This window comes from Nilaparvata lugens, chromosome 3 (genome assembly GCF_014356525.2).
Source record: "Nilaparvata lugens isolate BPH chromosome 3, ASM1435652v1, whole genome shotgun sequence".
In the NCBI taxonomy this organism is placed as follows: domain Eukaryota; kingdom Metazoa; phylum Arthropoda; class Insecta; order Hemiptera; family Delphacidae; genus Nilaparvata; species Nilaparvata lugens.
The window spans coordinates 17,354,620-17,374,784 of NC_052506.1; the positions used below are offsets into that span (position 1 = coordinate 17,354,620).

At 34.4% G+C, this 20,165-nt stretch overlaps 1 protein-coding gene across 1 annotated transcript in view; it reads left to right on the forward strand.

The window, feature by feature from the left end:
• The window catches only part of LOC111047898 (MAM domain-containing glycosylphosphatidylinositol anchor protein 1), a 168,976-nt gene that overhangs the window by 121,565 nt on the left and 27,246 nt on the right, over positions 1–20,165 (forward strand). Inside the window, exon 7 of the mRNA XM_022333752.2 lies at positions 127–414. Within this exon, the coding sequence (XP_022189444.2) occupies positions 127–414 (288 nt within the window). The remainder of the gene's footprint in view (positions 1–126; positions 415–20,165) is intronic.

Below are 20,165 nucleotides of genomic sequence, written 5' to 3' on the forward strand. Positions count from 1 at the left end.
AGTTTTCAGTACACTAAGTTTTCAGTTTGCCAAGTTCGCAATTAGATCTTTGCGGAGCATGGTTTACCTGCTAGTACAATATTTATTATTATTCAATAGCTTAATCTAATTTGAATGAATTTGCAGAGGAAGTGCCGGAGGTGGAGTTGGAGACGACAGAGAGCCAGGGCGGCGGCGGCATAGTGGAGGTGGCCCTGGGAGGCGCGGTGCAACTGCAGTGCCCTGCGGGAGCGGCAGGCTGCTGGGGGCGGGTGGCTGCTGGAGGCCGCATGGAACCTCTGGGGGCGGGACCGTCACTGCATCTCAACCATGTGCTCTATCAGGAGTCCGGCCAGTACCGGTGTCTAGAGCCTCTGCCGCCTTCACCCTCCCTGGAGCATTGGCGGGCTCACAACGTCCAGGTGTCCGTCACAGGTAAATAAAACGATACTTCTTATCATCTCAACAATCAGTCAACATAAACAACACTGTATTGTATTACGACAAATTCAAGAGAATGGCAATTATCAAATTGAAGAGAATGGCAAAAATTATCTGTATGCAAATCAAAAGAATAGCATGCAACTGAATAGATATCGAAATTTCGGTCTCGGTTGTTTCACCACTATCAATCTCTGGTATCACCTTCACAACTACTAAGAAAGTAATAGCATGAAAAATAATCAACATTACTCTAAGACAGGCCACTAACGGTTAAACGAGCAGGTACATAACCTATATTTGATGTTAAATTACTATTGGTGGTTTATTTTATGTTAGAAGCCTTTCGCTGTTTTTGTGTTTGTGCATGCACGTTCAACCGGTAGTGGCCAGCTGAATATTGAATGAACGGTTAAAAGATTGAGGATCATAATCAAGGTCAATCAGAATTGATTATGAGAATGAAGATTTGGGCATAAATGACAATGATTACTGGCCAGTGTTAAGTAAGGCGAAAGCGATACCACACTGGGATATGACAGGTTTGGGATGGTTTTTTTAGTGTGGTCGCAGAATGCATCCCATATTACCAGACAGAGATCTCACACTCTGGAGCTGCCACCAGAAACAATTTCCTCATCTCAAAAATAAAAGTTTATTTATTCATAAATGACAATAAATACTGGCCAGTGTTAAGTAAGGCGAAAGCGATACCACACTGGGATATGACAGGTTTGGGATGGTTTTTTTAGTGTGGTCGCAGAATGCAATCCCATATTACCAGACAGAGATCTCACACTCTGAAGCTGCCACCAGAAAGAATTTCCTCATCTCAAAAATAAAAGTTCATTTATTCATCCACAAAACAATAAATTTGAACATCTTATCAATCAATACATTGTCTGTTTGCTAGTCAACATCGTCAGATTAATTTCAAAGGAGAAGATGGGGACATCATAGGAGCAGATTAATTTCAAAAATTCTCAATTCAACCCAGAATTTTTGCAAAAGTGAATTTTTCTCAAAGTCCATTTCTTCTCTATTCTAGTTCATAAAGAGAGAAAAAATCAAGAATTCATTCATATAGTAAATAGAACTGAAACCTAATAATAGAAGTTATTGAATTTGTCAACCTAGGAATGAACAGCATAATAATCACGTGATATAAATTTCAATCAACATTATGATTATTTTATCACATAACGATCGGAATAAGCACAACTACCGTGTTCGATTGGATTAAAATATCTACAATAGTCAACCGCACGAAAATAGTCCTAAGGCCAATTCGTCAGGTTTATTGAAAAATATTAATCGATTCCCAGATGTGAACAACGCTGATCAACTCTTATTCGGCAACGTTGAACTCATCTGTTCCTATTTCCATCGGACTATTTTCGTGCAGATGACTATAACAGCAACTGCAAGCCTAGCCTGGGAACTATAATGAATGTACCTTAAACACATATTTTCCAGTCTCGTGAAGTCATGCTATGATACTATCTATGTATAATGGTGTTCTTGAGAAAATTAAGGAAGGATTTTTTGTTTTTATGAGTTCACATCGCCTAACCAATCGTTAGGGGCATAATCAATGATATCATTAATGAATATGATTTTGTCTTCCCGTACTACCGTTTTTCGACTGGTCAATTCACATTGCAAGATTGCATTATATATTATTAATGAATATGAGTATTCTTGCAGTAATATCTTAGCCACCTCTAATACAAGGCCGCGGCCTACGATATTGCAACGTCGCAGTGTAGGCCTAGAGCATGATTGGTGAAAAAGATTTTTTTACCAGCTGATCTTTTTCACCAATCATGTATTAGATTCTAAGCCTACACTGCGACGTTGCAATATCGTAGGCCGGGGCCTTGCATTAGAGGTGGCTATGGTAGTATGCCTTCATTATTCTTCTGAACCCTTATTATTAGACCAAATAATACGAACGTGCAGAATGTATCAGAATAAAAATAAAGATTGTGTACTGCGTGCTGATGAGAGGTGACAAAAAGTAAAACGTAAGAAGAGTTTGGAAGCAGGATTAATAGAGGCGAGGACATTGATTAACCAACTAATCAGTGTGGAGTGCACGAATGCGAATTAGTGGTTGCAGAAAGTTCGCAACTTTGTGATTGGATTTCTGCCATGCGAACCGCACTCGTGCTCCGTCTTCTTAGTTTTCTGTTCTGGAGAGACGCGTGCCAAAGAAAATTTGTTCAGACACTTGCCGATGCTGGCTGGCTGGCTTCGCCTCATCCTCAGGCTCTCTGGGCTCTGAGCTCACTAGTTGCGAACCCGAGCCAACTTTGCCATACATCGTGGCCACTGAATGGGACTCGGCCTGATATCCGTTTTCACTTGTTTTTGAGTCTGTGGTCCAATTAGAATGCTATCCGTTGGACATTCTTCTATTGCAAGTAACTTTCTTCATGAATTGGAAGGAATAATGTTCGTTACAAACATGAGCCTGAAACCTGATCTGGTAGAAGAAAGAAATGAAAAATATCTTCTCATTCCTTTCCTTCTCTACAAGCTGTTTTGAACTTGATAGTTTGTATTCCTGCTCATTCAACTTAACATGACAGACCGATAGAGAGACTAAACATCAGCTATGAATAAGTATTATTTACTGCTCTTACTAATAACATTTTTCACTAACTTCCAAGCGTCTACATGATAATAATTATTGGGGCTTTTCATTATGAATAGCTTTCACATCATCTCACCAGCAACAGTATCTGAAGTGATAATAATTAGCAGTTTAATAATATTAGGATTCAAATGAAACTTTAATTATATTCTATTTCTGTGATATATAATGACGTAGTTGATTATCAAACAGATAGTAATCCAGATTATCTGGTTAATCTTATAAAGGCTATAAGATAGCATGTAAATACTATGTGAATATGAATAAAAATATAAACCTCAGTACTCTTTTAAATTATTTTGTCACAACATGTTTCGGACATTAATACCATTTTCAAGTAACGAAAATGTACCGTTGAGTTCAATCAAGCACAATGAAGCTTTCAAATTATCACAATAATGATGTTGTATTAGCTCAAGAGATGAGTACCTATTTTTTAGAACCTGATTGTATTAAGTTCAGATATCTAATATAATTCGAGATGATGTTAAGTATAACAAACTAATTGAAATTTGCATTAATGTCCGAAACATGTTGTGACAAAATAATTTAAAATGGTACTGAGATTTTTATTTATATTGAAAGTAGCCCTATAGAAAAAATACAATCATACACTATGTGAATATGATAATTATTATTCTTATTATAAGAATTCTTCTTCTTGGGAATAATTAATTAATAATTTTCAACTCTTAAAATGCAGCCATTTTAAGAGTGAATCTCTCTTCATTTAAACTTTACTTTAAATAATTAAGCAGACTGTTCCGAGACATTAGAAGGGGTGGAAAACATTTCCTTGCCGAAATGGAAACTAGAACGACTTATTCGTCTTGAAAATTGTGAAGCATTGCCAAAGTTTTAATGCACATTCAGCTTTAAACAAATGATCAACAACATAAATTCGTACCTAACTGAAATTCAAAAACTTCACCAATTTATCAAAGTCCTCGGATTGAGAGCGTAGTGCATACGCGTATAAATTTCGGATCAGAACGATTAAATTACCATAATCTGGAAATGATAGCTGTGTTTGCAGCGTCGGTGATTGGAATCACCAGCCACGGTCCATATATTTCGATAACTATAGGCTCAAGCTATACTGTTATGGTGTAGACATTCTTTTTATATTATGTAACCTTACAACCTTGACTCAACCGTTACGTAATATTAGGATAGAATACTTATATAATACTTAAAGATATTCTTCTCTCCTATCACCTTACTGATATTCCTCTCTTCTTTCCTCTTTAGTGAGACAACGTTTTCTTTCCCACTCTATTCCTTTCCTTACCTCGATCTTCTGTGAAGGTTTCGGCTCACAGTTTCGATTTGTGGAGCTCAGCCATCATTATCCTTTGCTCCCCAATCTGACCTATCATCTTCCCTTCACTCTTCAAATCTCTCCGAAGATTTTCCTCCTATGTTTTTCGAGTCACCCTCTGAAACCTGATCCAAATTCTTAAATTCTCTTCCTGTCATATCCTCTTCGTTTTTTTCCCTTCAGCTGTAGAATGGAATACATCTGCAACCCTTTTTCCTCCTATCCATGCAGTTACGCATGTATTGCTGATTTCTACCTTATTTTAACCAACTATATTAATCATCATTTAAAATGTATGAATTCAGGGCTACTTTCTTGTATTTATAAAATAGAATTATAGTACCCTTTAAAATTAATAAAATAATAAAACATTAAAATTCTTATTTTATTATTTTATTAATTTTAAAGGGTACTATTATTCTATTTTATAATCATCATTTATTCACTTACTTATCATCAACTAACAAATAACGCTTTTTCATATAGACAACTACTATAATTTAGAACTGCTTGAAATAGAGCTCAAAAATATCACGTTCACTATGAATGAAGTTTTATATTTTCAGGTTCTATGAAATATCTTAATAGTTTCAAATATATATGACGTGGGCAACATATTATTAATATTGGAGTAGAAATTTGAAAATTTTTCCCAAATTGAAGAATTTTCTCTTGAAGAGCTTGCTCTTTGATATCATGTATTTGTTATTTGGAAGAATGAATAGTCTCTCTCGTCTCTTTACATACTTATTCCGTCTCACAATAAGAATAAAATCTTGAAGGCGTTTGAGGATGAAAGTCACCTGCAATCTCTTTTCTCGGTCCTAATATGAAGCGCGACATAAAGAGAAGATATTGCCGCACCGTGCGTTGGCTGTTGACTGTTCATCTCTTTGCCGACTCTTTGTTCATATCTTTCGTTGCGAGCCTCAAATTAAACTTCCTTCCGTCACGCCTTTCACCCTTAGAGCGCTAAACTTTTCTCAAAGACAAGAACGCTATGCGAGATAAATATTTTCATAGTTTGGCTGCAAAGGACAAGTATATTACGGCCGGATAAGATGAAGTTGCAAGTTATTTCTGTACAGAGCATGAGTTAATGGAGGTGAGATGAAACTCAACCTAAGCATCATCGAAGACCTGAGTGGGACGCGCTCCTCCGTGATAATTAGCTTAATTCAAAGCAAATTCATCAAGATGAAAGGATTCGCTTAAAAGACATCTTCCGATTAGAAATTAAAATCTCTTCAACCGACAATCTATTTTCGTCAGCGCATATTTTATTTTGGAATTTCTTCCTTCACAACTTTGGAGAAAGTTTCACCAATCCCACAATTCTTCATTATTTATTTATCATCTGGAAAATCTTCATCTCATTCCTCTCAATAAAACGCTGATTCTCTAAGAATCTACGTAGACACAGATTTCCTTTTTCATTCTCTATTTCTACCCGATTGATCTTTACTCTTCGGTTGTATTGTTGAAATTTTAATATAGGCTACTGCATACTGCAGGCTCACGAGTCATAGAAATGCTTGAAAGTTATTTTACTTGCGCCTCTGTTACAACTTCACAACCAAATTACTTTCAATTATGCTATATTTCCACTATGTTCAAGCCTTCGAACAAAATTATATTTATGTCTCGTTGGTTCTATTTGTTTTATGCCTCAGAATCCGTTCTCTAGCTACATGCTTGTTTGGTCTAGCCCCAGCCCAAGCATATTCTGCAATTTGAGGAATTCAACATTATATAATCACTGGAATGGAGTGTAATTCAATTTGATATTTTATGTCTGAGACAAAAAATTATTATACAAATTAACTTGTAACTCTTTACATTCAATTATTTTTATTTCAATAACACTAGTACTATATTCATGAGTAGGGATTACTCATAAGTCCATCGTTGTAAAAATAAATCTCACCAATACCACTAAAGACCATTTCATCAAATATTTAGAATTGAAGTTAAATAAATCGAAATTGATATGCTTAATTTTTCAGCCTTTCTGCAAAAACAAGAAACTGTACTGCGTTTACTCAAGGTAATACTAACTGAAAGTTTGAGCTCAATCATTTACTATACCGCAGCAGGGCTCCAGAAGTGGATGAAACTTTTGACCCAGTTAGTGGTCCATTGTTATAGGAGTACTGCGTGTACTGAAGTACAGGAGGCAGGCGAAAAGAACTCAATTATTGTGGAGTACGTTGGATACGAAACAAGTGACAATAGATACTTGAGGAGTCCCACACCCTTTCCTTCACTTCAGCCTACACACACAAGCACACCAACACATTCACACAAACTCAGCTACCCAATTAAGTGTTCATATTATTCTTTAGTGAAAGTTGAACTTGGAGAAGTAGAGTAATCGTGGACGGAAGCATTCCTATAGTTTACGTACAAAGCATATTCCCCCTCATACTTTGACAACAGTACTTAGTTGTACACAGCTTTTCCCATCATGAAAATCCAAAAGTCACTCCAACTCGTTCCTCATTCGCTGCGTTCTCCTCATCCACCTTTAATGTTCTTTCTCTTAAGTAATAAATCCCACTCAAACTTCTCTAGTGCTAGCTTGCACAGATAAGTCTTCCCACATCCTCAACAATGTTGTCTTCCTATCCTAATGAAAGTCGTGTTAGGACTACCCTTTTAACGTCATTACTGAACTTGTAAAGCCTTCATCTGTTCTCCTCGGACTTTTTGTTGAGGCAACAGGATTTGATTCGTATATGAGAGGCGGACAATGGCGGATAAGTCTCGTCAATGTGTTCCGAGATGATAAAATCTTTTGTGGTGAAGTGTATTTTGTGGTGATAGGACTGAAATATTTGAAACTAGTGCAAATTGGATAACAGTTCAGTTGAGTTTAACATTCTCTCAATGAATCATCAGTAAAAAACATTTTTCGAATGGAATGTTGTATGTTCACAGTCAATTACTGTACTAGATACATTTTCTGCTAGAACATATCCTACTTCGCTTACAACTTATAGTTTATATATAGGAATAGTTTCCTACAGTTACCTATGAACTTTCCAAATTAAATTAACATTTGAATTGTTGAATGTGAAGTTTTTGCTCAAATCCTTCTATGCAAATGGGAAAATTGGAAACGCTTAACAACTCTGACAATAAGAAAATGATCTAACAAAAACTGTTAATTTCAACGAACAATAATCTGTAGCATGACAAAGACAATGAATAGTATATGTGATACATTGAATGTGAATCCCAATCGGAATATTGTGTCGAATGTTGAAGGAAAACTTGATAGTCGATGAACTTATCTATGAAATAAGAGAGTATCTCGCATATCTCCAGTAATGTAGGCACTGCACCGTTTATTATTTGTCGTGTAAATGTGCGCTACTTTGTCTGGCAATCAAACTGTATCACCAGCGACCAAGCCTTGGAACCAATCCAAACGGACTAGCAATGTATTTCCTACAGTAAACCTCGCTTCCTATAAACATGCAACTGTTTCGCAGTGCAAAACACCGGTCGCTAAGATGCATGCTCTTCAACATATGTCGAATAACCACCGCTCTGTTACGTACGATGGCAATATTTTTATAACGTGGTAAACGAATAAAATTCCGGAATAACCATCGTTTACTTGTTCGGTTTAGTTGTAAAGATGCCAGTAAATCATAAAACTTGTCGAGTGCCAACAAGAAGGGTATAATTTTATAGGTTAAGAACGTAAAATTTACTCCTGCAATCAACATGTATCCGAGCCAAACTCTTAAAGCGAATCGAAGCAGCTCAAGAATACGGAAATAATAGTTTGAAAGATTATTTTAAGTTATCGATTTCATGTCAAAAGATATTGAAGAATCGATATATTTCAAATATGGTATCGGATATGATAATTATTTGTATACAACAAATTATCGTTTGAGAGTTCTGCAGGTTCGAATAAGAAAATAAACTATAGACTACCGGCACTTCTCTAGATCCTTGATATTTTGGAAACTCGATACATGTAACTACTTGAACTGAGAAATAAATAAATTTCATTCATATTATTCAGTAAGTCGTATGTTTTGACTTAATCAGCCCGTAATGTTAACTCATAAACATAAATTCAAATCAATTTAAGAGACTTAGCAACGTTGTTCTCCTATCTTCCATAGTTTACGGTGTCATAATGTTTGAGGCTTATGTGATCATGTGACCAATAGGTTATGTATTACGTGTGAGATTCAATAAAACAGAATCTTAGTCCTGTCACTACCACCGTAAACAAAGCCGTAGTGCATTCATGTGACGTCAGCACAGGTAGGGTTCCAACACCAATAAAAATTTGTTGATTTCAGCTGATCTATATCAACTAGTTTTTTTATTGGTGTAGGAGCCCTACCTGTGCTGACGTTACCATCAACCACCTGTCATGCACTATGGCTTTATTTACGGAGGTAGTGGTCCTGTTCCCTCTACCTCTTTGAATCGAATATCTCTTCAGATTGAATATGGCTCATCTCTTCAAATGTGATTATCTTTCTCAATGGGTGTTACCCATTGTTTTCTATTGATGAAGATTATCTCGATAGCTTGTTTGAGCCCTAGTTAGATAGTTTGTATTTGAGCCCTAATGATTGTTCGCTTACATTCAAGATGGAAGCAGCTGAAAATAAACAATTGGGACATGGAGTTTTAATGCCACAATGTTAGCCTATAGTGGGAAGATTTATATGTAGGAATCAGTAGTTATGGACTGGGATGGGATATCGTCGTCAGGCTGAACACTATTCAGTTTCAGCCTCTACTTGAGTAGAAATAAAGTATATTAATAATGCAGAAATTGGAGAAAAATCATTAAAAAAGAAATAGAGATATGTGTATGAAAAGATTAATCGATTTATGTTGACAAAAAACCGGTAAGAAAAGCAGGGAAAATACAGTACTTCTTCTTACCTGACAGTATTTATAGTGTCTTGGACTATTGTGACTTCTGGAATATTTTAATTTTGAGGTGCGAACAAATATCACCTCTTTCTCGTAAAATGTACTGTTGACGTTGTTGTAATGGACTGTTGGTTTCACTACAGGTGAAGTGTATTTCACCTATTCACTATTTCTTTATAAATGTACTTATTTATATTTTTCTTTATAAATTAACTTTTTAATTTATCAACGATTTTTTTCAAAATAGAGCTGGACATTAAATAACAAGCTCTCAAGCCTATATAATACCATAGAGAAACAATAGCATAACTATTAAGCTATCTCTCTTATATCTATAAAAGGCTAAGCCCTGACAGACTGAAATCACACCACAGCCCAAACTACTGAGCCTAAAAACTTGAAATTTTGCACAATTGTTTATGGTAGCCTGAAAACATCCACTAAGAAAGGATTTTCAGAAATTTGCCCCCCTGAGGGAGCTGGGGCCCCCCAATATTTTGTACTTTTTAACCGCTCATTCCACAGAAAAGTCATGAGGAACTTTTTTGTTTAGCTACGAAAAAAAAATTAGATCTATGCAGAAAAATTTCGATCAGGAGCACAAGGGGGTTCAGGAGAGGGCATATTTGAAAATTTTGATGTAAAATCACACTACAGCTCAAACTTATTGTCCTACAGACTTAAAAATTCGCACAAATATTCTTCAAACATGCTAGACGCGCACTAAGAACGAATTTTGAGACATTTTGTCTCTAAGGGTTTCAAAGGATGGAAAAGGATCCTATTATGTAAGCTTATGAACATTGTAAGGTGAACGCTATATGGAACTGAAATAATTTATTGATTGACATGAGATATTCTAACATATGGTTTAATCATTGGAAATAACAAAATCATATGATAGAAATTCAAAAAAGAACATCTGTTCTATTATTGCTTTCTACCTGATTCCACTTAACCTCAATAATATTGTTCTGATGATAATGATAAATATGTTATTGTAATATTATTATTATTATTATTATTATTATTATTATTATTATTATTATTATTATTATATTATTATTATTATTATTATTATTATTATTATTCTGCTGGTATGCTTCTTCACAACCAGATGGTTGGTCTTTAGAGTGCTTACGGATCCAAGTCAAGTAAGCGCACTTTACTATTGAGTTTGTTGACTGATGAATATAGTTCGTATTATACATGTAACAATTTATTATTATTATTATTATTATATTATTATTATTATTAATAATAATATTATTAATAATTGTTTTGGTAATCAATATTTTTTTTCACAAACTATAATAATATGGCGAATATGAAACAGCTGCATCAAAGAAATGATCTAAAAAACATATGTTTGGGAAAACCATAGTGTTTTGAACTTCGTTTTCCTGATGCAATGTATAGATAGGCCTTAGACCAGTTGTAGAATAGACACGGCTCATTGTATATTCATATTGAAAGTCGATGAAGCCAACATCTACTGCCAAATCCACCCATCTTGACGTCACAACAGTGACGTCACGCATCGTAAAGAAATTATAGAAAACTTTTTTCTATTTGTTTGTTGTGTAAGGCCCGGTTGCACAACAGCCGGTTAAATTTTAACCGTGATTAATCTCACAAGAACCAATCAGAGAAGGCGTTTCTGAAAAGACGGCTTCTCTGATTGGTTCTCGTGAAATTAATCACGGTTAATATTTAACCGGCTGTTGTGCAACCGGAACTAAGTGTTTGTGGTGTTTAACTTACATTGTTGCTATTCAATGCATTGTTGTTAGCTTGGTTGTGATGTCAAGATGGGTGGATTTGGCAGTAGATGTTGGCTTCAGAGGCTAGACTTCCCAGCGTGTCTATTCTATAACTGGTCTAAGGTATAGGCCTACACGTGGCATGAATTATTAATTTTTCAGCTAGAACAGTTTTTTGAGACTGCTAAATAAACGTCTATAGTTTTATCAATGCTGTATCCGCAATATGAAAACACATGCAGTTAATATGTCTTTAAATAAAGGTGTTGATATTCACATGAGTTAATTATTCTCTACCATTTTTATTTAATTAAAATTTCAAAATTATTCGAGCCATGATAGAATGATTGACTCACTGTACAGTCAGTCAAAATATTTTAATATTGAAATGAGGGTTATTTTGGCACGCTGAACAAAAAATAAGATCCTATGCACATTTTCGATATTTCCTCAAATGGAGAATGAGTTTTGTGGGTTGTCAAAACTCCCCCTGAAAGGGAAACTATTCAACTTATCCTATATTTTAGTAAAATAACAATTATTTCTGCGTTGAATAACATTTTTCTTGCCAACAAGAATCGAACTCTTTGTGAATTTAAATATGACCTACACTTTAGATTAATATAATTGAATTGATTAAATTCATGGAAATTGAAGAACTTTTTTCAGTCAGTTTATGATTAGTTGATGAAATTGATTATTAATAAAGAAGAAAAATGATTATATTAATTTTGTACCTACAATCAGTTCCTACAGAATTAGTTGAATGAATTGTCGATGTACTGAGTTCTTGGTCAACAATATTTTAATATTCGAATTCATCATTATTATACATTCATTATTCTTTTCAGAATTTATTTCATTTAAATTAGAAAATACTAGCTTACCCGGCGAACTTCGTACCGCCAAAAAGTTAATGTATCTCATGTCACACTTGACTTTATTTGGTGAATCATGAAATTAATCTGACAATTCATATTTTCATCTACATCTCAATACGGACTTCCTATGTGCTTAGTCATGCAGCATTCATTATTCCGAAAACATATTCTTCTCAATCAATTGGTAGTAATATCTATCGGTAAAGTGTTGAATTAGAAGAAAAATAAATAGGTTAAACCAGTGTTTCAACGATTAATTCAACGTTCTTATAGTTGTTGATTGTCAATACATTTTTTTCTGGCTCTAAATTTTGTAAAATTACTCAAACATTTTCTAATTAATGGTGATTTGAGTGTGATATTTTTGTTTTTTATTCTGTTTTCAACCGTCAAAATTTAAAAATCTTTGTTTTTGAGTGAAAATGAACTAAATTTTAGTAAAGTGAAACCATAACCCTATTTTGGACTTTTAAAATGTTTTAAAACTTGTATGAATTTGGGAGAGAAATAGTACAAGGAGTATCCTTAGTTTTACTCTCCCAATCAGTGCTTCTTTGGAAAAAAATATGAATAAATAAATACAATCATGGTCCAGGAAATATGCGATGTACGATGAATCACACTGAATTCCATATTCTTTCCATCTTCCATTTTAGGATGAATATAAGCTAAGCTAAATTCATGAAAATTTAAAATTATTCTGTCATTATTCAGTAATTGATAAATACAATATGAACAACTCTCTTTCATGAGGTGGATTATGAACAACTCTCTTTCACAGGTGAATATTTTTTTTCAACATTTTCCAGTTTCTCAATGATAGGGGAGAGATAATTGTTTGTATAGGTCTTCTAAGGAACTATTATCCACAGCTGGAGCCAATCAACTACACTTCAACTCCAAACTATCGTTCTAATACCATAGGATACACAATTCATCACAGGGTGACGTGTTTATTACAGCTGGTAACTTTAGATGCTAAATCATATTATCACAATATGATCTTGATCATTTTTCCGTTCTTCGGTAGCCGCTCGGCCGATAATTTTGAAAATATAGGTCTATAAAATGGATTATTAAATAATTATTATTAGCCTCCCTTTTAAAATTTCTGTTCAGAAACCATCCCCAATATTCACATAACATATTCCCAATGTTTGATGCCGTTATGTCAAGTAGTTTTCAAGTCTATAGGGAACAAACAAACACACAAACAGACATTCATTTTTATATACTGTATATAGATTTACATTCGGCTTAAACAAAAGCCTCTCTAGAATGATAAGGTTGACAACTTTCAGTTCTGTTGTTTTAACATTTTTGTTTTCAAATCACTTTCAAAAAGTTCATGTAGTACCAACTATTGTGTTTGAGACACTTCTGGCGCTATCATAGTTTCACCACTATTCTGTTCCACAGTCATATCTCTTGCAGTCGTTAACTATACCGTATCTATAATAAATTGAAGAGTTGGCTTAGGCCTATACACGTACGGGATAGGAAAATTATGTTTGACGCATCATCACGTCTGAACCACTGGACTAATTAACTTGAAATTTTGCATATAGATTCCAAGATGGTTATAGGCCTATTTTTAATTCTGAAAAATTTAATTACGTCAAGTTTTCAGTTTTCAGTCAACTTTTAAAAAAGATCCTTGCGGAGCACGGGTTTCTGCTAGTTGTTTATATATGATAATACCCTACCGATAGGTTCAATAGGTTTCTCAAATTGATTTTCAACATCAAGGTACTGTAATATTCTATATAGTTTTTTATTTCCTGTATGAATCAATAATTAATAACATCAACAATATATTACAGTGTATCCGAATTTTGAGAATTTTTCTCACTGAATAATACTATTCAATATTAATATTCACAATTCTCCGACGTTGAACCATTCTCCTCTCCTTGGACTCGATCTGCGATGGATGTTAAATATTGCTCTGTTAAAAGCAAACGCGAACAATGATTAGAAGATCGTTTCTATAACTTGCTTAAAAAGTCTTCAACCAATATTAATGAGCCTTTTTTCTTTGAAAAGTTGCACTCTGTTGTGGAAACTTTTCCAATTACTCCTTTCTCCTTTTTATTCATTTTTACAAGCTCTCCATTATAAAAATTATGCCTGCACAAACACTGATCCGGAAAATTGCGTTGTAAGGATGATGATGATGATGATTGTATTTTTTGAAAAGAAACTTTCATATACTAGACATTTTTAAGCCTAAATTTATAATTCCGATGAGCTTTTTTCAATCATTTTCTTCAGAAATTGATTATCTGGAAAGGATCTTTGGCCATGCTCTGATCAAATTAACATCTTTACCATTGCATTCTTCCCCAAATGTTATTACACAACAAATTAACACTTCAAAAACAATGTTCGCATTTTTCTTTACTTTCATCCTTTTTATGAAGATCGCTTTGATCTTATTCATCACATCCCATCTTTGAACTCAGCTTCAACTATCCATCAATTATTTCAACAGTTCACTCCGAGAACCCCGATTAATTAGTTAATCTTACAAATCATATTTTTTTTCATTTATTTGCAATACAAATGAGACTTATGTAATAACATTGGTAGATAAAATAATAAGGTAGTCCTTGTGTTATTTTTCTTCCAAATTTGTAGGTGACACAGTCCAAGATGAGGTTAGAATTTCACGTGTACAATTTTCACAAAATAAACATGAAAACTATAAATTTTGAATTTAGATGGCTTGAATTAATAAATTGATTAGAAATATTCCACTCAATTACCACTTGTAATGGATGAGTGAAAGTGGAAACAAATCCTTATTGTTTTTCGAAACTTCTTTTCATTACAATTTGGGAGAAAGACAATTTTGGGCTATGAACGTTTTTGCTATGTCTTCTCCCAATCATATTATTGTATAATATAATGATTTGCGATTATCAATAAATCAGACAAATGAGTAAATAAGAGAGTGATTCTTGGTGCACGTCGATGGTTAGTAGGTTGATTGATTGATTGGTTGAACTCCAATTAACTTGTTTTATCATTTGAGAATAAAATAATGCTGTTCCCCTCAGATATTTGATTTTTCACAATATTATCAATTCTCGAGTAAATACGTGGTTGAGATAAGTTTCTCAGCTATCAAAATATACATCTCAAAGAAAGTATTTTCAGTTGTTCTTGACTTGAAATTTTATCAGTGGTAGAATTATGATGAGCTTTGACAGACGACTCTGTCGAGTTTCATCGATATCCACTTGTTTTATTTTCAAACCAATTCATTTTACCTACTGCGTCAGACTGACGACCCAGGCTTTATACTCCAAAGCACTGGAGAACTATACATAGTAAATTACATCCACGTGTAACGCTAGACGATGCCTTCGAGACCGTTTGATATGCAAATAGAAAAGGTGAACTCGAAAGCCTGAACGGCTGAAGAGCAGAGCTGCACGGTAGCTCATCGTCGAACAAAACAAGTTCCTATAAAGTTCTCCAAAGTGGATGAGAGTTGGAAGAAAATATCTAATCTTTCCAGAATGTTCAGTTGGAGAAGCAGAAATGATCAGAAAAAGAGAAATGGAAAAGATTTGAGGGTACAGCAGAAGCATGTTGGTAAGAAATGGGGAAAAATCGAATAGCAAAAATGAGAGCAGAAGCTCAGACCTCCGACTGCAGACACGACTAAGTTGCTTAAGCTTTTCATTCGGTTCGCTTTGTGCTGTGCTGACAAAGAGAGAGCAAATAAGGAAGCAGGGGAGGAGAAGGAAAAATAAGTAGAATGGTACGTTCACATCTCACCTTTACGCAGCAGCTAGTCTACCCCAGTCAGACCAAGTAGTGAAGAAAGAAAGACCAGAGTAAGTTCGACGTATGGTATTAAGTACGTTGTAGACGTCGAAGGCGTAATTACACTCTGCTTCTTGCGCCTTTTCATTTCTCAGAATATTCCGAAATCATGAGTTTTCTAGCTCCGCTCTCATTATTTTCTTCTCTTTTCTCCCTCAAACTCTTAACGTGTTGGCCAATTGTTTACCATCTCCCTCCCTCTTGTCCCGCGTTCGACTGGATCCAAGGTCTCCACGAATAAAGCTGGTGTCTGCCAACTTGTCTTTCGTAAAACAATAACAACGATCTGGGTCACAGAGTGTTTGTTAATTACTCTTTTCCTCGTCAACAGAATACAGCTCGCATACTTTACAACTGAATCCAAACATTACAACTGCACAGTAAATTTCATCATATTCACGCTTATATTTTATAATTTATGTATGGTACAGTATTCCACAAGAAACTGGATTAAGCCATAAATTCGAAGAATAATGTAGGTAGTTGATTTGCATGTTCAACAACTTAGTATACTGATTCAATGAGAATGTCGCACGAGAACTTTTGAAGACTTTATAAAAAATTAGACCAGCCTCCAACGTTTTAAAAAGGAAACAAGAGAAGAAGCTAGAAAAGTAATTTGAAAAAAACTTACTGTAGTTCATCTTTTGATTAGTTTCCAACAATTCAAAAGACTGTTCCAATTCTCAATAGACATCTCAACTCTCAACCTATCACACTTCTCAAGTTGTTGAGTGATGAGCAATAAAAATGGATGTTGATCAGTTACAAATGAGAAGTTTTTTGTTTGTATTGGATTTTGTAGTTAAATATGAAGTTTAAAATAATTTTTATCAATGGAAAGGTGTATTTTTATCATTTTGAAGAATGATTCCTTTGTATAATAATCTTTATGCTACCCCTCACTAATTTCTAACTTAATAGGTCCAATTCTAATTCCAATTTGAGAAAAATCAATATTTCAAGTTGCATATGAACTACATTCATATCGATGTACTGTATAGACGAACTTTATTCATTTAAAAACGTCTAGTTCATTAATATACAGAGCCTTGATAGAATACTGGATTGTAGCTACTATGAACGGATAGAATAAATGTTACTTTATTTTTCATTTGTTCTCAACAATTCAAAAGACATATTTTTCAACTCTCTATAGACCTCTCTACTCTCAGCCTATCACACTTCTCAAGTTGATGAGTGATAAGAAATAAATAGGTGTTGATTCATTATTTACTATAAATTCCTGGAAAAATAAATTTTATATATTTAAAAATGCATAATCTATTGATAGATATAGACTGAATAGCCTGATTGAATATGGCTACGAAGGACGGATGAAATAATTAATATTACATCAATCTCCTATGTAAAACTCTCTATAGTGAACTTTATATAAACTTTTCGTATACAGTTTCTGAGAAAAAGAATATTTTATCAATAAATGTAGGCTAGACAGCTGGGCAGCCTACTAGACTGTAGCTACAATGGACGGATAGAATGAATGTTATCTCATCCTTTACTATAAAAGCCTATCAATCCCAGGCTGAAGTTCGAGTGAGTTGGACTATCAATCCCGGAAATCCTGCACTGGAGACTCGTAATAACAAGTGAAACAAACTGAGGCAGATAAGCAATCGAACGTACAGGCCCCGTAAGCTTTGCAGTGATGGAGTGATAGAACCGAGCCCACGAATGCAGAGCCGATAGCACATACGAGTACAACTATGTCAATGTACGCAAACGCATTCAAATGAAGCGGAGGCCTTGCGTTAATCAGACGGCCTCCAGGGGGTGGGAGAGGGGATGTGGGAACTGCAGGGCAATAAAACTACCCGCTTCCAGACACTATCTCCAACCGAGAAAAGATCTATCGCTCTGTTTTTAAACTGCTCACCTCTCGCCGCTTGCCGCTCCACCAACAACAAATATAAAATCAAACTATTCCACCTTAGCAACATACTAAACTGCATGCAAAACGGATGCAAAGAACGGCTGCCTTTTCTTATCGGCCGAATCCAACTTGAATGATCGCGCATCCTGCAACTCTTCTCTTTCTCTTTCTCTAAGCTTCGACTATATTTTATTCCACTTTACCAGGTCGAAGTTTGTTGTTGCTATCTAAGGCCGATTCCGCAAGCCTACCATTAATCTTTCGAGTGCTCTACTATTCAAAAATATTATTTCCAAGTGTATTAATATTCACACGCAAAGAGGCTTATCAGCGAATAATATTCTACGTGGAATATGTATCTGGAAACGGATGGCTTGTATGATTTGTAGTTCTTCCAAGTCATAAATTAACGAATAGAATCTTCCTGTCAGGTTTTTTAAAAATATTGATACTGATAATATTTTTATCTTGTAAATTATTGATTGTTTCAAAACCTCTTGTAGAATTATACTCTCACTTGTATATAATAACCCTCACTTGAACAACTTACGTCAATTATTTGCTAAACCAATCCAGCATTATCTATAACATACGAAATACAGTATGTACCCCTATTATTGATAATGGATAATATTGCTACGGTACAAAGATCCTTCCTTTATCCAGATCTTTCAACATCTTTGTCTACGAGGAAAATAATTGGAGCAATTGCATTGATAACGAGTTACCAAGAAAAAGAAGAATATTTTTCTATTCGAGGAATTCTATTTTCAATCATATTCTTGTCTTCTTGGATGATTTCCACTCCACGCTACTCTCTTTTCGTTATCTGACGGTGGAGTACTATCTTTCTTGATTATTTTCATCTTCGAGCTCAATTGAAACTATTGAAAGCGTTTCGATCAGTGTAACAATAGCTTTGTCTTTTTATTGATTGTGGCATACAAATAGAGGAGAAAAGATATTCATCGTCATTACACTTCCATTGGTTATATTCAAATATTTCTTTGGCTGAATTCTCGAAGGAAGTCATCATCAATTCAATTCAAAGAGACATCTAGAAGAGGGAGGGGTCTTGAATACCGCCGGCTGACATTTCACGAATAAAAGTAATAATAGTGGATAGCATTCCATTCACGGTCTGTCGATGTCTTTCATATAAATTCTATTGTTATTCACTTCTCGAGCAACCCTCAGCAAATCCCGTATTCAAATTCCCAGCAGCGATTGGATCCTCTTTCAACAATGAAATTTGTTTTCTTGCTGAACCGCCACGGCGCGACCTATCTCGTTGTTTGGTTGCTGTTATTGTTATGCATCACCGTTGTGCAACTCACAATTTCCAACCTAGAAGTAGAGCGGTGTCAAAATTCGAACAACCCTACATTAGCCGCAGGGTTGCAGGCCATAATATAGCAGTCCTGTCCCCGGCCAGCATTTAAGTGAATTTATTAGCGCATTTGATAGAATATAAATTGTAATACTTGTCGCTCGAAAGCCTGCTACGTTAGGCACAGTTCCAACCAGAGTTGGTAGCTGATATGAACGCCCCCCTTACCGCCCTCCGCCACCAACTGCCTCTCACATGCCTGACAATGGCAAGCACATTATAATCAGGTCCTGCATTACACTTGCACCACTAAATCATAGATTCGTGACATAAACAAGTCTATTGGTTTTTATCTACTAACTTTCATTATACCCTACGCCCAACATTCTCAAAACTATAATCGTCATCGGTTGTATATTCAATATGAACATTAAGTGCAACTTGAGTTCAACTTCGAACCCACAGCTTCATACAACTAGATTTCTATCCATTAAGAGGAAGATAATAGTTTTATTTGCAAATTGAGTACGAATCGTTTATGAATTGCTCATTGAATTTTGGAGGTTACACTTTTGTTTACTATTGATCAGATGTTTGTAGCAGCTCAAACACAGCTGACTGATTCAATATACTATAAAATGTCATGCCAGGTTTTCATGCAAGCTGTAATATTATTTCTAAACTTAAGAACTATTGATAAAGGACCAAGAATTTCGAATAAAAAATAAAATGTATGTATTATTGTTGAAATTATTTATTATTCACGAAATTATATTATAATGTCAAGTATTATTGTAACTAACTAGGTCGTAGCATGAATATTGTATTATTGATAAGAGCAGCAAAAATTAATTATAACAGTTTCAAACATAATAAGAATTGTATAGGAATATTAAAAAAATAAAACTTGTTTATTAAAAAACTTAAAATAGTTGAACAACTAGTTTCGGTTCTAAAACCATCTTCAGGTTCTAAAATAAATAAATAAAATTCAATAACTGTTTACTAATGATATAAAACTGACATATGTTTAATTCATATGACTAATTATTTATGGTAAAAGTTATTAAATTAAAATTTAAATTTATATTTTAAAATTTTAATTTTATTTATTCATTTTATTTTATCAAAGAAATTTTAGTA